The following is a 14,050-nucleotide window of genomic DNA, read 5'->3' as shown; positions in this document are numbered from 1 at the left end:
ACGTGTTTCAAACTGCCACCACACCGCCATGTCACACTGTTACGATTAGTTATGTGTGTCGTTATTAAGAGTCATTGGCGGCGAGCCACTCGATCTGTCATCTGGGTATGCGGACATTTTGATTTTAGCAGTAAAACGAATGCAGCACAAAGGCAGAACTGCGTACAACTAATCACACGTGCTATCATTACTGCGGATAACGCGTATTTTCTTCATATTGTGAAGCCCTAGCCCCCACGTTAGAGGAGGTCCACGCATTGAAAACAGACCATATCTAACTGTGAGCACAGCGTGTGCTCTCACCAAGAGGGGTGATGATGTAAGTGACTAACAAAGGGAGCGAACTAGCAATCCCACAGGAACCTTAGGGCGACACATGCCTCCGAAATCTGCTCTCATCTGCCTCCAGGTCAAGACTTCCAGACACATAAGTACAGAGGATCAGACAAAAGGGAGGCTTTTCATTGATGCACTTTCCGTACACTGAGCTGATACACTTCCACAGGCTGAGCGGCGGAGTAACATCAGCTGTCTTGCTCATTCACAGTCAACAGGCGCGTGAGACATGTTTCACCGTGCGTCCTCTCCTGTTGACTCAGCACAGAGTGAACTCCTCTAACGGCGACCTTTTACCCCTTAAGTCTGACGGAACAAAGACGCTGACACATCGTCTCAGAATCTATCACTTGACCTCAAAAGCAAAACAAAACTGACACGAGGGCAACTTACAGATATTTGAGGTTTTCCAGGTCTTCAAACGCCCCCCTGGGGATCCTGCGTATATGATTGTTGTTGAGGAGGCTGTGGAGGAAAGCAAACAAGCGGTTATTTAGTGGTTACAAGACGGACAGCAAGTTTGTTCTGGGCTAATTCTGAGCAGAGAATGGCCACAGGGTGTTCCCAGTCTGTCAGCGTCATTAAAGACTTGCTACATTATGTTGACGACATTGGGCGCCACTATTGTTGTGGGAATTTTGGATCTTTCTAATTTATAATCATAGTTTTGTCCGGTCAGATGCAGTTCAGTGTCTCCTCTGTTGAACCTGATCATGTGACCGGTGCAGAGCTTGTTTGTGCTAAATGGAAAACGTAAATAGCGGCCTCATGACGGTGTAACGGCAGATCTGTGCTTCTGTACATCCTGTTTCTTACAGATAACTCAGGACTGGTTTTATGGCCTATGTGGACCCTGTTTTAGAGACCTTGGCCTGTGTGGACCCTGTTTTAGAGACCTTGGCCTGTGTGGACCCTGTGTTAGAGACCTTGGCCTATGTGGACCCTGTTTTAGAGACCTTGGCCTGTGTGGACCCTGTTTTAGAGACCTTGGCCTATGTGGACCCTGTTTTAGAGACCTTGGCCTGTGTGGACCCTGTTTTAGAGACCTTGGCCTATGTGGACCCTGTTTTAGAGACCTTGGCCTGTGTGGACCCTGTTTTAGAGACCTTGGCCTGTGTGGACCCTGTTTTAGAGACCTTGGCCTGTGTGGACCCTGTTTTAGAGACCTTGGCCTGTGTGGACCCTGTTTTAGGGACCTTGGCCTAAAAAATACAAATAAAGGAATCATTTAATTTTGTTTGATTCTGGGTTGTTTTTTTTTTGTAGGAGTGAATCATCGTCTCAAACTAAATAATAAAGGATCTCTGAGAAGTTTCAGTTTCGTTTTCCCCTTTTTTCCCCCAAACAATTGAACAAACGAACTTTGAACCAGTGAACCTCGCTGTCAAAGTTTTCTGAGAGTTGGAAACAGACAGAATTTACATGCCATCGTGCAAATAATATACAGGTTTATACTTGATATCTATATATATATGTTCGTCAATTAGTCGACTTATCGCTTTAAATGACCATTGGTCGACCAAGAAAGTCCTTGGTCGGGGGGCAGCCCTAACAAACAGTCCATTAATTGTTTCATTATGATATAATAATATATATTATGTAATAGAAGGAGTTCATTATTTGTAATATGATGTAGTTCACAGTTGTTTGCGTCAGTTGCCTGCTGACCTCGGACACCTCGTCCGCTTGATGACACATTCTCCCTTTGCTCTGCGGTTTGGAAGTGTTCGGATTTTAGATTTGAGTCGTTATTCCAAATGGTTTGTGATCACTTGTTCCCTGTTTTTATTTGTGCTTTATGAAACACAACAAAAACAGAACATTATTAGATGTAAACGACTACAAGCTCCTGTGACACTCTGTCAGAGGCTAGCTGAGAGCTCCAAAGGCTAGCTGAGAGCCCCTTCAACGGACATTACAGACATACTTCTGTCTGTGCAGCAGTAATATTGGACATGTCTGTGTAGTTCAAAGACTGACAGTCTTTAAGATGTGTGTTATTGTTCAGTCTGTGGAACTGCTGCCTGAAACCAGGAAGAGCTGTTCAGGATATAAAGCCCTCAACATGGCCGGCTGATAGGAAAGGCTGGGCTTTTCTCCTGCCTTAAGGGACTTTTCTTCACTTTGAAATTCAATCTAAACCACTTTGTCCATGCCATGCACATATTCTCATGATTATTAACTATGGACACGTAACTGGATCTACACATCTTCACTTTTAGTGCAATGCTAAAAGTGCTTTTACTCCGTCTTTTGCATATGTCTACCTTACTCTGCGGCAGCAACAGCTACAAGATGAGCATGGATGAGTTTGATTTATCCTAGCAGTCAGCAAACAGGTGATTCCCAACCAAGGGTACTTGTACCCCAGAGGGTACATGGAAAAACTGTAGCTGTAAATTATGATTTGGCTAAAGTATTACATCCATATTAACATTTAGTCAACAGTAACACCTGAACACTACTTGTGCAATGATGGAAGAGTGAATGAAAATGAATAAGCTAACACACAGAAGTTAAAACAGATGGCTAAAAGTATGAATAAATGGTAGAAATAAATTATACAAAGTAATAACTAAATACTTGAAATATGTTTAATAAAGTAGCTTGAAACAGTTAGCTTAAATGGTGGTTAGCTACTTTAACATAGGCTACAAATGGTTGAAATAGTTAGCTAAAAATAATGGATAAATCTTTGAAGTGTTCGCTAAAAGTACTGGATAAATGGTTGTGATAGTTGGCTAAAAGTGATGGATAAATGGTTGAAATAGTTAGCTAAAAGAACTGGAAAAATGGTTGAAGTGTTAGCTAAAGGTACTGAATAAATGGTTGAAGTGTTAGCTAAAAGTACTGGATAAATGGTTGAAGTGTTAGCTAAAAGTACTGGATAAATGTTTGTGATAGTTCGCTAAAAGTACTGGATAAAATGTTGAAATAGTTAGCTAAAAGTACTGGATAAATGGTTGAGATAGTTAGCTAAAAGTGATGATAAATGGTTGAAATAGTTAGCTAAAAGTGATGATAAATGGTTGAAATAGTTAGCTAAAAGTGATGGATAAATGGTTGAAGAGTTAGCTAAAAGTACTGGATAAATGGTTGAGATAGTTAGCTAAAAGTGATGATAAATGGTTGAAATAGTTAGCTAAAAGTGATGGATAAATTATTGAAGAGTTAGCTAAAAGTACTGGATAAATGGTTGAAGAGTTAGCTAAAAGTACTGGATAAATAGTTGAAGTGTTAGTTAAAAGTATTTGATAAATGGTTGAGATAGTTAGCTAAAAGTGATGATAAATGGTTGAAATAGTTAGCTAAAAGTGATGGATAAATTATTGAAGAGTTAGCTAAAAGTACTGGATAAATGGTTGAAGTGTTAGCTAAAAGTACTGGATAAATGTTTGAAATAGTTAGCTAAATAGCTAAAAGTACTGGATAAATGTTTGAAATAGTTAGCTAAAAGTAACATTAATGGATAAATGTTTGAAATAGTTAGCTAAAAGTACTGGATAAATGTTTGAAATAGTTAGCTAAAAGTAACATTAATGGATAAATGTTTGAAATAGTTAGCTAAAAGTGATGGATAAATTATTGAAGAGTTAGCTAAAAGTACTGGATAAATGGTTGAAGAGTTAGCTAAAAGTGTTGGATAAATGGTTGAAATAGTTAGCTAAAAGTACTGGATAAATGGTTGAAGAGTTAGCTAAAAGTACTGGATAAATGGTTGAAGAGTTAGCTAAAAGTACTGGATAAATGGTTGAAGTGTTAGCTAAAAGTACTGGATAAATGTTTGAAATAGTTAGCTAAAAGTAACATTAATGGATAAATGTTTGAAATATTTAGCTAAAAGTACTGGATCAATGTTTGAAATAGTTAGCTAAAAGTAACATTAATGGATAAATGTTTGAAATAGTTAGCTTAAAGTACTGGATAAATGGTTGAAGAGTTAGCTAAAAGTGATGATAAATGGTTGAAATAGTTAGCTAAAAGTACTGGATAAATGGTTGAAGAGTTAGCTAAAAGTATTTGATAAATGGTTGAAATAGCCATAAGTACTGGATAAATGGTTTAAATAGTTAGCTAAAGTTTTCTAAAAAGAACGGTTAAATTGATCAAGAGTTAGCTAAAAGTACTGGAGAAATGGTTGAGATAATTAGCTAAATAGCTAAAATTACTGGCTACTACAAGTAGTAGTAGTGTTAGCCTAGTAGGCTAGCAGTAGTAAAATTACTGACCACACCAACCTGAATACTGAGAGTTCCCAACAACATCCACATTTTAATGCAATGAATGGTTATAAATTCAGAACATGGGGATTTATGAAGGTGGATGAGTTCATGTGACTGGACTACGGTGGTCCCAAGAGACCAAAAAGGTTGTGAACCCCTGAGCTGAACAGTCTAAACACTGATATGACTACATAAGCTGAAGCATGCACGCATTTCTTTAACTTTCAGTTGATGAATTAATATTTTGCCCGTGAAAAACACAAAACCTGGAACATTTATTAGTGTAGCAACGCACCGTCGAGCGAGCTGGACGTATGATAAATAGCCCTGTGGGTGGAAGTGGAAAAAGAAATTCCTCATAGATTACGAGCTGACCTACATGTGTGAAACCACAGCAGTGTGTGTGTGTGTGTGTGTGTGTGTGTGTGTGTGTGTGTGTAATAAAAACAGGGATTTCGAGGGAAGTGACAATCATTCAGCAGAGTGCTGTTTTAGGGAAATAGTCTTGATTAAAATCCAATAGAAGTTCTTTTAATTCACTAAATCTTACCAACAGGATGCCGTAACTATTAAATATCATTTAGGATCCAATGTCATACGAAGACAGAGGTTATATGTACACGTACGTACAGTACATACACAAGCGTTTACAACCACGCAGCCGGAGCAAAGACTTACAGTGTGTTGAGGTTCTGTAGTCGTCTGAAGGAAGCTGGTTGTAAATCCTTGATTTTGTTGAACCTCAGGTCTCTGAAAACACAAGGAAGTATATTAAGATCACAGGAAGTACAGAGTTTATTATCAAAGTTACATTTGGGAGATTTGTCAATGCGTAGAAAGCCGGCAACACACACATCTGCATGAGCTTAAGTCCAACCTTCACGTAATAATCCTAAAAAGGGTAATTGGACACATTACTCATGTCGCAAAAATGCCTTAGTCGAGCTTTAATCATGCGGGCAGATTTATTCAACATTTGCCCCAAAGATAACAATCACCAGGCTAGTGGACACGCAGCAGGTCGCAGGTTTCAGTATCTTTCTACCCTAGGAATCAAGACGCACCGCAAGCCTCTGGGCACGCACCGCTGGAGCTCATTCTATCTGTTATGGGCGGGCTTAACCGACGACGACAGTGATGCGCCCTTGAAGTCGGCTGCATATGTCACCTTGTTGGTTGCACTGATTGGTCGTAGTCGGTCTTAGGGCGCACTCCCACTGTGCCTCCGTCCCGTGCCCCGTGCTTTAGGGTCCTTGTCCCCCCCCTCCAGGCCCGTTTGTACTCACACTACCTGGGCCTCGGAGAATGCTTCTTGCTGCCTATACGTCATCACGCCGTAACACGTCACACGCATTGATGACGTCATGGCGATACGTGGCTTTGTTTCCAGATCTTTCCGTAGACCTCGGAGTTTTTGTGCGTCTTGTCGACTGTTTTTGAATCTTTTCATCGACCAAATCTGCAGTAAACACTCCACCTCCGCATCACACCAACGTGAACCTTTCACCGCCATTGTTTTAAATGTCCGCGCATGGTCCCTCCTTCTTTTTTCTACGTCCCAACAAGCGCACAGAAAATGACCTCAGAACCGCCGTAGGCCTCGTGCTCGTACACGTGCGTACGCTTGTGCTCGTACACGTGCAATGGATGGTGTAATGGACACAGGGTTGGAGGCAGGGACCTGTTTATTCCTATGAAAGCTGCTCGGCGGCGCGTGAAGCCCAAAGAAGTTCAACTGCTGCGTCTAAAATACCAGGACGATGGACGCTGCTTCTGTACTGTGTGGTTCATAGAGCAGGCGCACTACAGACGTCCATGGGCGTAGCTGTGTACTTTCAGTTTAGCGTTTCAGTAACTTGAATGAGGATTAAATGGTTTAATCGTGTATTTACTAGACTTTCCAAATGATATGGATCAAATTCTGAGTGTGAAATGCTGTGGATCCGATGTTCGAAAAACGTTTTATCCATGTGTCACTGAAGAAGACACTGTATCAGCCCCCCACTCTTCCAAAAGGCATCCAAACTCTCTCCCAACGTATATCTTTAAGGTCTGCTTTAACCCACATTAATCGTGGTAGCCAGTTGTGCCTCATTTGACACAGAGAGAGGAAAGTCTATTGAAAACACCTCCAGCCAAAGAGATGAAGAGAACGTTTGGGGTGGAGCCACAAAACAGATTTATCACTGCGCCGAGGACAGGGAGAACTCACTGCATCATTCTTTCTCCTCTCCAAAGCCAGACTCCCCCAACAAGAGCTTTCGACTGTCTACCAGCATTCCTGGTAGCCGGTGACCTTACAGAGTGAACGCAGTCTTAGAGACTGGGTCACGCAGACGTACTGTAACCCAATGATTTTACAAAACTGACAAGACGCCGGGGTGATGGGACTCTAGAGATCGGTGCTTCTTCCAGTTTAAAGAAGAGGAAAAACACCTTTACTTTTGCTTTTTGTCTGTTGAATGATGTCGGACACAACCTGTCCTGCGTTGAAATGCACTTGTACCAACAGGCGCACATAAACGGACGTCAGAACCGCTGTAGGCCTCGTGCTCGTACACGTGCAAACGTGCTTTCCAAAAGCCCACCTCTCCCAAACGGGCCGTGGCCGGCAAGCTGGCAAGCACAGAGATCGGTCGTTTTTCCAGTTTAAAGAGGAGGAAAAACACCTTTACTTTTGCTTTTTCACTATTAAATGATGTCGGACACGACCTGTCCTGCTTTGAAATCCACCCCAAGCATAGATTTCATTAACATGTTGCATTCATTCATTAGCTTAGCGTTCATTTGTGTCCAATTCGCCTTCATGCACGACGGGCAAAGCAACATGAAGCTATGCATTCCAGAGTTTGTCATTCCTCATGTTTCTATAACCAAATCACCTGATTTCATAGCCAGTGAAATGTTTATCGGCCGTTGGCTCCGTAAAAGCCTTCACATATGGATCCAATCAGAGTCATATGCTCGCTTCCTTGTAAATAGGCTGTGAGCTAGTGCAAGCATTCGCTCCGAGAGGTTTATGTAACCGACATGCTTTGTGTGGAACGTCCTTCAGCGGTGATGATGATACTGTTGTTTCTGGCACCGCCTGAGTGAGAGACTATGTTCTTAACGTCAAGATAAGAAAATAAATCTGCTGCATTGCTGATCCCAGTTGCAAATGAATCAACAACTTTGCCCGAACCGTAAAACCTCAGAATGAGAAAGTTTGCACAGTGTGCTTCGCATCGACGGGTCTGACGCATCGGGGGGCTCCGTTCACGCTGCACGTCTTAATGCAAAATTCTCATTCATTGCTCAAACCTGATTTTCATTAGTCTTTAAATGTGACCTGTCTACAGAGTTCTGTGTGAACAGCTCACGCTCCTGAAGTGACCCGCATGTGCAGTTGATCATTGATGACGTCACACCACAACAGTGTTTACTGAAGCGAACATGGCAACGGCAGTCGGTGTTGTGGGACTTTATGGCTTAATGCCGAACTGACAAAACTGCTAAACCAACCAAACAGTCTGCATGCTCCACTGCTGTTCTCCAACAGTGCAGCACGGGTCAGAATGACGTCAAGTCGCATTAGGGCGCATACACACTGTCCTTTCGCACCGGGCATAAACAGATTTTTCAGCTAAAGTCTAGTGAGTTTGAGCAGTGTGAGTGCAACCGCTCCATGCATAACTGCGGCCAGCTGGCCGTCCACGGCCCGTCTGAGAGAGGTGGGTTTTTGTAGAGCGTGTTTGCACGTGTACGAGCATGAGGCCTACGGCGGTTCTGAGGTCATTTCCTGTGCGCCTGTTGGGACATAGAAAAAAGAAGGAGGGACCATGCGCGGACATTTAAAACAATGGTTCACGTTGGTGTGATGCGGAGGTGGAGTGTTTACTGCAGATTTGGTCGATGAAAAGATTCAAAAACAGTCGACAAGACGCACAAAAACTCAGAGGTCTACGGAAAGATCTGGAAACAAAGCCACGCATTGCCATGATGTCATCAATGCGTGTGACGTGTTACGGCGTGATGACGTATAGGCAGCAAGAAGCATTCTCCGAGGCCCAGGTAGTGTGAGTACAAACGGGCCTGGAGGGGGGGACAAGGACCCTAAAGCCCGGGGCGCGGGACGGAGGCACAGTGTGAGTGCGCCCTTAGATGCAACCTGGCTGTTCAGATTGCAGTAAAAAAACAACAACAAAAGACAATACATATCCGATTCAGTATCACATTAAAAAGGTTCCTGATTCTGATTCGAAAATGTCAGATTCAATGGGACTTGTTCTGTTCACGCTGTCAAATGCAAATCAGATATGGGTCACATCTGAGCGTCACTGGGAACTGCGGTGTGAACGCAGCCTTTGAAAATGACAGAGACATTTTAAGTGGAGAGAGGGTTGAGGGGTCGTCCGTGGATTGAACATTGAGTTCACTGCTACAGTCGAAGGAGAGGAAAACACCTCTCTCCAGGCGACGGGCCCAGGGTGCAGAGTGCAGTGCCCGACATGCTGAGGCAGGGGCCGTCCTGCCTAACTGCCTCCAGCTCTGAGAGATGAAGGCGAGGGGGAGGGGGAGGGAAAGCAGGGGAGCAGGGCTACGTGCTGGTTCAAGCAGCACCCGTCTCAGGTACACATGAAAGCCGTGTTTCTGATCTCTACAGAGGTGAGTCTGAAGCAAAGGGAAAGGGTTCACTCTTTGCATAGTACTGGTTCACACAGCGTCCTCTACACTGGGGCTGACGCTCAAACGGTTCTTCCCACTTATCGCTTGGTTCATTTAATGGACAGATCTGTAAAACTGAGTTTCTCATTCAGCATGAAAAAAACACAAAATGACTCAACAACTAAAGAAATCTTAGGGCGCACTCACACTGTCCCTCCGTACCGTGCCCATACAGGTTCCACGGGTAAAGTCTAGTTCGTTTGACCAGTGTGAGTGCAACCGTACTGCACCTAGGAGCTGTACGGTTGCCGGCCATGGCCCATTTGGGAGAGGTGGGCTTTTGTAAAGCACGTTTGCACGTGTACGAGCACGAGCGTGCACACGTGTACGAGCACGGGGTCTACGGCGGTTCTGAGGTCATTTCCTGTGCGCCTGTTGGGACGTAGAAAAAAGAAGGAGGGACCATGCGCGGACATTTCAAACAATGGCGGTGAAAGGTTCACGTTGGTGTGATGCGGAGGTGGAGTGTTTACTGCAGATTTGGTCGATGAAAAGATTCAAAAACAGTCGACAAGACGCACAAAAACTCAGAGGTCTACGGAAAGATCTGGAAACAAAGCCACGCATCGCCATGACGTCATCAATGCGTGTGACGTGTTACGGCGTGATGACGTATAGGCAGCAAGAAGCATTCACCGAGGCCCAGGTAGTGTGAGTACAAACGGGCCTGGAGGGGGGGACAAGGACCCTAAAGCACGGGGCGCGGGACGGAGGAACAGTGGGAGTGCGCCCTTAGTCGACTAAGACCAAAACGAACGCCCTTAGGAGCTCTTACCCTGACTGCACTCCCTCCTGACTGCTGTGGGTGATTGTAAGTTTGCTAACTGAACCATTTGTCCTGGCAGTGGCTGTGTGTAGAGATGACTGTGTCTCTGTGTACAGAAGGCTAAATAAGGTCAAGCCCAGTGTAATCTGTGGCAGCAGGAGGTGTTTAAAGCATCTGCAGTCGATAGAAGGTAAGGGCTGATGACATCAGCGCCGATGTATCCCACATGTGCTCTCGCAACAACTGAGACTGCCGCTGTTTTTGATTCTACTTATAGGATATATTCTTTGTAGCACATAAACGGTCTAAAATGTCTTTACTCCAGTGGTGTCATTAAGAGGCAGGAGTACGGTCCGGAACAGCTTCATCTGCTAAACAAAACGCTGTGTAAGGGCGCACTCACACTCAAACTCGGGCTGCACCCGTTCCGCGCAAGTGTACAAGCACGAGCACGAGCCCTACGGCGTTAGCGGTATGTGCGCCTGTTCGGACATAGAAAATAGAAGGACGGACCATGCGCGGACATTTAACAACAACAACAATGGCGGTGAAAGGTTCATGTTGGTGTGATGCGGAGGTGGAGTGTTTACTGCAGATTTGGTCGATGAAAAGATTCAAAAACAGTCGACAAGACGCACAAAAACTCCGAGGTCTAAGGAAAGATCTGGAAACAAAGCCACGCATCGCCATGACGTCATCAATGCGTGTGACGTGTTACGGCGTGATGACGTATAGGCAGCAAGAAGCATTCTCCGAGGCCCAGGTAGTGTGAGTACAAACGGGGCTGGGGCGCGAGGGGAGAGGGAGGGGGGACAAGTACCCTAAAGCCCGGGGCGCGGTGCGGAAGGACAGTGTGAGTGCGCCCTTACTGTTGCTGTAAGGGGTTTTATTTAGTCCACAGATGCAAAGGACTTAGTTCTGGGTGGCACGTGCTCTGATCAGAAAGTTTGAGGGGAAACTTTCCAACACTTGGCGAAAGGAAAAAGGGCTACATACGAGTGAAGCCTGGTTGCAGGTATGTCTGCAGCCCCGCGGTTGATCCGTTAATCAGGTGGCCTTAAAACTAAAGATTCACGCAAATAATACCTAATTTGTTTGGAAAATATGAATACCATTCTCTAATATATGAACCTAGCAGGGCAGCGTCTGCAGACCGCTTCATCAGGAAGGTGCGTCCCCATCAAGAGAGACTCTGTGCACATCCACGCATAAGATACAACAGTGAGACGTCGTTGATTTAGTTTTGCAGCTTGAATGTCCCGCGATATTTGTTGTAATGATATTATTGTGCGCATGAGAACATTAGAAAAAACGCTCGTCCAAAAATGCAATAGCTAAGTTTGAAAGCCTGCAGGGGCTGTGGAGGGGGAGAGGAATGTCCTTACAGGTGTGCGTCTCTGAATCAGAGGAAATAATTCATTCAGGTGCAGGCAGGTGAGAGCACACGTGGATCCAGATGGTGTCTGTCGGCACTACTACACACAAGCATTATTTAAAAACACATCACTTTCACGAGGATTCAGTTGAGAAACAGTGACTCTGCAGTGACACGGGTCAGACAAGGGTCGATTTCAATGTGAACGACGCACAACCAGGGACGCCAGTACCAGGTGATTGGAGTGCATTGCTCCCAGGTTGTGATCCAGGTTGTATCTGAATTTTCATGACCAGGGATTAACCCGATTCGACTGGCTTGGTTTGAATTGACAATAGAGGGGTTGACGAAGGGTCGGCTTAGCCGGGTCCGAGCCTGGGCATTGGGGTGAAAGAGATATTGGTAAACAAGGCGTTTGTGAAACATTTTTCAGGAATTAGTTCATTGAGCGACCAGAGATGGCTGAACATTTTATGATATTTGTTCCGGGACTTTAAGTTGTACTCTTTTCATGTTACCGTATTTTCCGCGCTATAGGTTGCACCTTAAAACCTTCAAATGTCCCACAAGCCGACAGTGCGCCTTATAACCCGGTGCTCCTTATATATGGACCAATATTGAGCCACAACAGGTCTCCAACTACGGTGAGCAGCCGCCGACTCTATTTTCCCCCGTAGAAGAAGTAACGCACGGTGCATGTTGAGATATACGACTGTGTGAAGCGTGCCGTTTCATTTCCATGTGTGTGTTTGTGTAAAGAGCCCAAAATGGCTCCTGTTAAGAGACACGCTTACGACGCAGAGTTTACACTCAAGGCCATTAGTCACGCAGCAGAACACGGGAACAGAGCAGCAGCCAGAGAGTTGAACATGAACCAATCAATGGTGCCGAAGTGGAGGAAGCAACAAGACGACCTCCCCTGACTGTTGTGTTGACGTTCCCTTTAGTGCAGCTCCATCTAATGGATGCAGAACGTAACCCCAGCCTCCACTGTAGCGTCTGTTCTAAGACCTGATAATGTGGTGCGCCTTATAGTGCGGAAGATACGGTAATTGTCTTTTAAGTTCCTATCCATCAAAGCGTGAGTTAAAACCATGGCGACTGATCACGTGACCCACTAATGAAAAACACTTGTTGACTTTTTGCAGAGTTTTCCGATATCGTGTCTGTGGAGACGTTCACGGATTAGATGAAAACACGGCGCCATGTTAGCGACCCTGCTGACAGCGGTTGGTCTGTCGGTCCAGATCATCACCAACGGTTATGCTGCTTTCACTTGTAATCGGAAATCGGGAACCCGGACTTCTGAGTCAGGCTTTTAGAAAGGACAGAAGTGTAATAGGAACATGTGTGTGTGTGTGTGTGGATTTAAGAGGGGGACATATAGAGGACGGACAGGAAGTAGAGATGGAGGCTCTGAGAGAACAGGCTCATCTGCAGTTACATCTGACTCCCAAAGATGCCGCTCGAAACAACACATCTCAAATCTTACGGAGGTACAACTTTAACAAATGAGTCTCCCATTAATGAGTTTTGACGGCACTGTGCCGGAGGGAAACTATCAAACATGGCTAACCGCCCAGCAGAGGGGCCGGCGGTCTATTCTGGGTGTTGCCTAAACAAAAGGCCTGAAAGTGAGCAGCTTCCCCTGGCTCAGGGACGAAGAGCCACGGGAACAGTGACAGTAAGAGCATTAATACAGAAGATCGATTTCCCTTCTCCTTGAAAACAAAGACACGTGTCATTTACCCAAACACGACAGTCTGGGCCTGTGCTTTAACACGAGACGCAATCTTAGAATCAAAGAATGAAGAGAGGGCTTTACTCCTCCACGGCCTGAATGCATCTTTTTATCAGTAAGTGAATTTGTTTGCTGCAGCTCTTTGGCACAGACTAAACTCAGGCCTTACATTTCTGCAAAGATAATTAGAATGACCTATTTAGACTAGACGCTGCTGACAGAGAGTGTGTGTGTGTGTGTGTGTGTGTGTGTGTGTGTGTGTGTGTGTGTGTGTGTGTGTGTGTGTGTGTGTGTGTGTGTGTGTGTGTGTGTGTGTGTGTGTGTGTGTGTAGGGGGGGGGGTGTGTGGTATATTTACTCACCATTCATGTTTTTGTTCTTCACTGAAATAATTGATTGTTCAATAAAATAATTAAAAATTCATAAAATTCTACTTACAAATGAATCTGTTTCAATGTAATGTGTATAATTCTTTATTAATGTCAGCCAATGACAACACAAAATGTTAATATTTATAATTGAATGTGATACAGTTTGTTTAAATTAACCCCAATTTCCAGTTAATTCCCATGAATTCCCATCATTTCCATTATTCCCATGGAAACTTTCCAGTTGGGAATATTTCCAAAATTCCCGCACTTAACTTCCCATGGAAAGTTTCTGGAAAGTTGCCGACCATGTGCAGAGTTTGAACGGTTCTGTGTTTTTACATTACACCACATTACACTCACGCTTTTCTCCACAGCATCCAACGCTCGAGTGCAGAAGCCACGACCCAAAGGTGCTGCGGTCATGGAAGAACATAAAACTGCTTCATTCACAGAGCACACAACAATCAAACGATGCCAAACTGTTCAGATAGGGACGACAGCTGCGAGGATGAGAAGGAGGTTTCTGTGGCTC

The 14,050-nt window shown here is 44.5% G+C and overlaps 1 protein-coding gene across 1 annotated transcript in view; it reads right to left on the bottom strand.

Annotated features, from left to right (window-relative positions):
• pxdn (peroxidasin) overlaps positions 1-14,050 on the bottom strand; it is an 83,457-nt gene that overhangs the window by 54,069 nt on the left and 15,338 nt on the right. Inside the window, exons 2-3 of the mRNA XM_083924996.1 lie at positions 5,238-5,309; positions 730-801 (exon numbers count right to left, since the gene is read on the bottom strand). Coding sequence (XP_083781122.1) covers positions 730-801; positions 5,238-5,309 — 144 coding nt within the window. The remainder of the gene's footprint in view (positions 1-729; positions 802-5,237; positions 5,310-14,050) is intronic.

This window comes from Echiichthys vipera (genome assembly GCF_963691815.1).
Source record: "Echiichthys vipera genome assembly, chromosome: 12".
Lineage (NCBI taxonomy): Eukaryota > Metazoa > Chordata > Actinopteri > Perciformes > Trachinidae > Echiichthys > Echiichthys vipera.
This window is presented reverse-complemented; position numbering and strand designations above follow the sequence as displayed.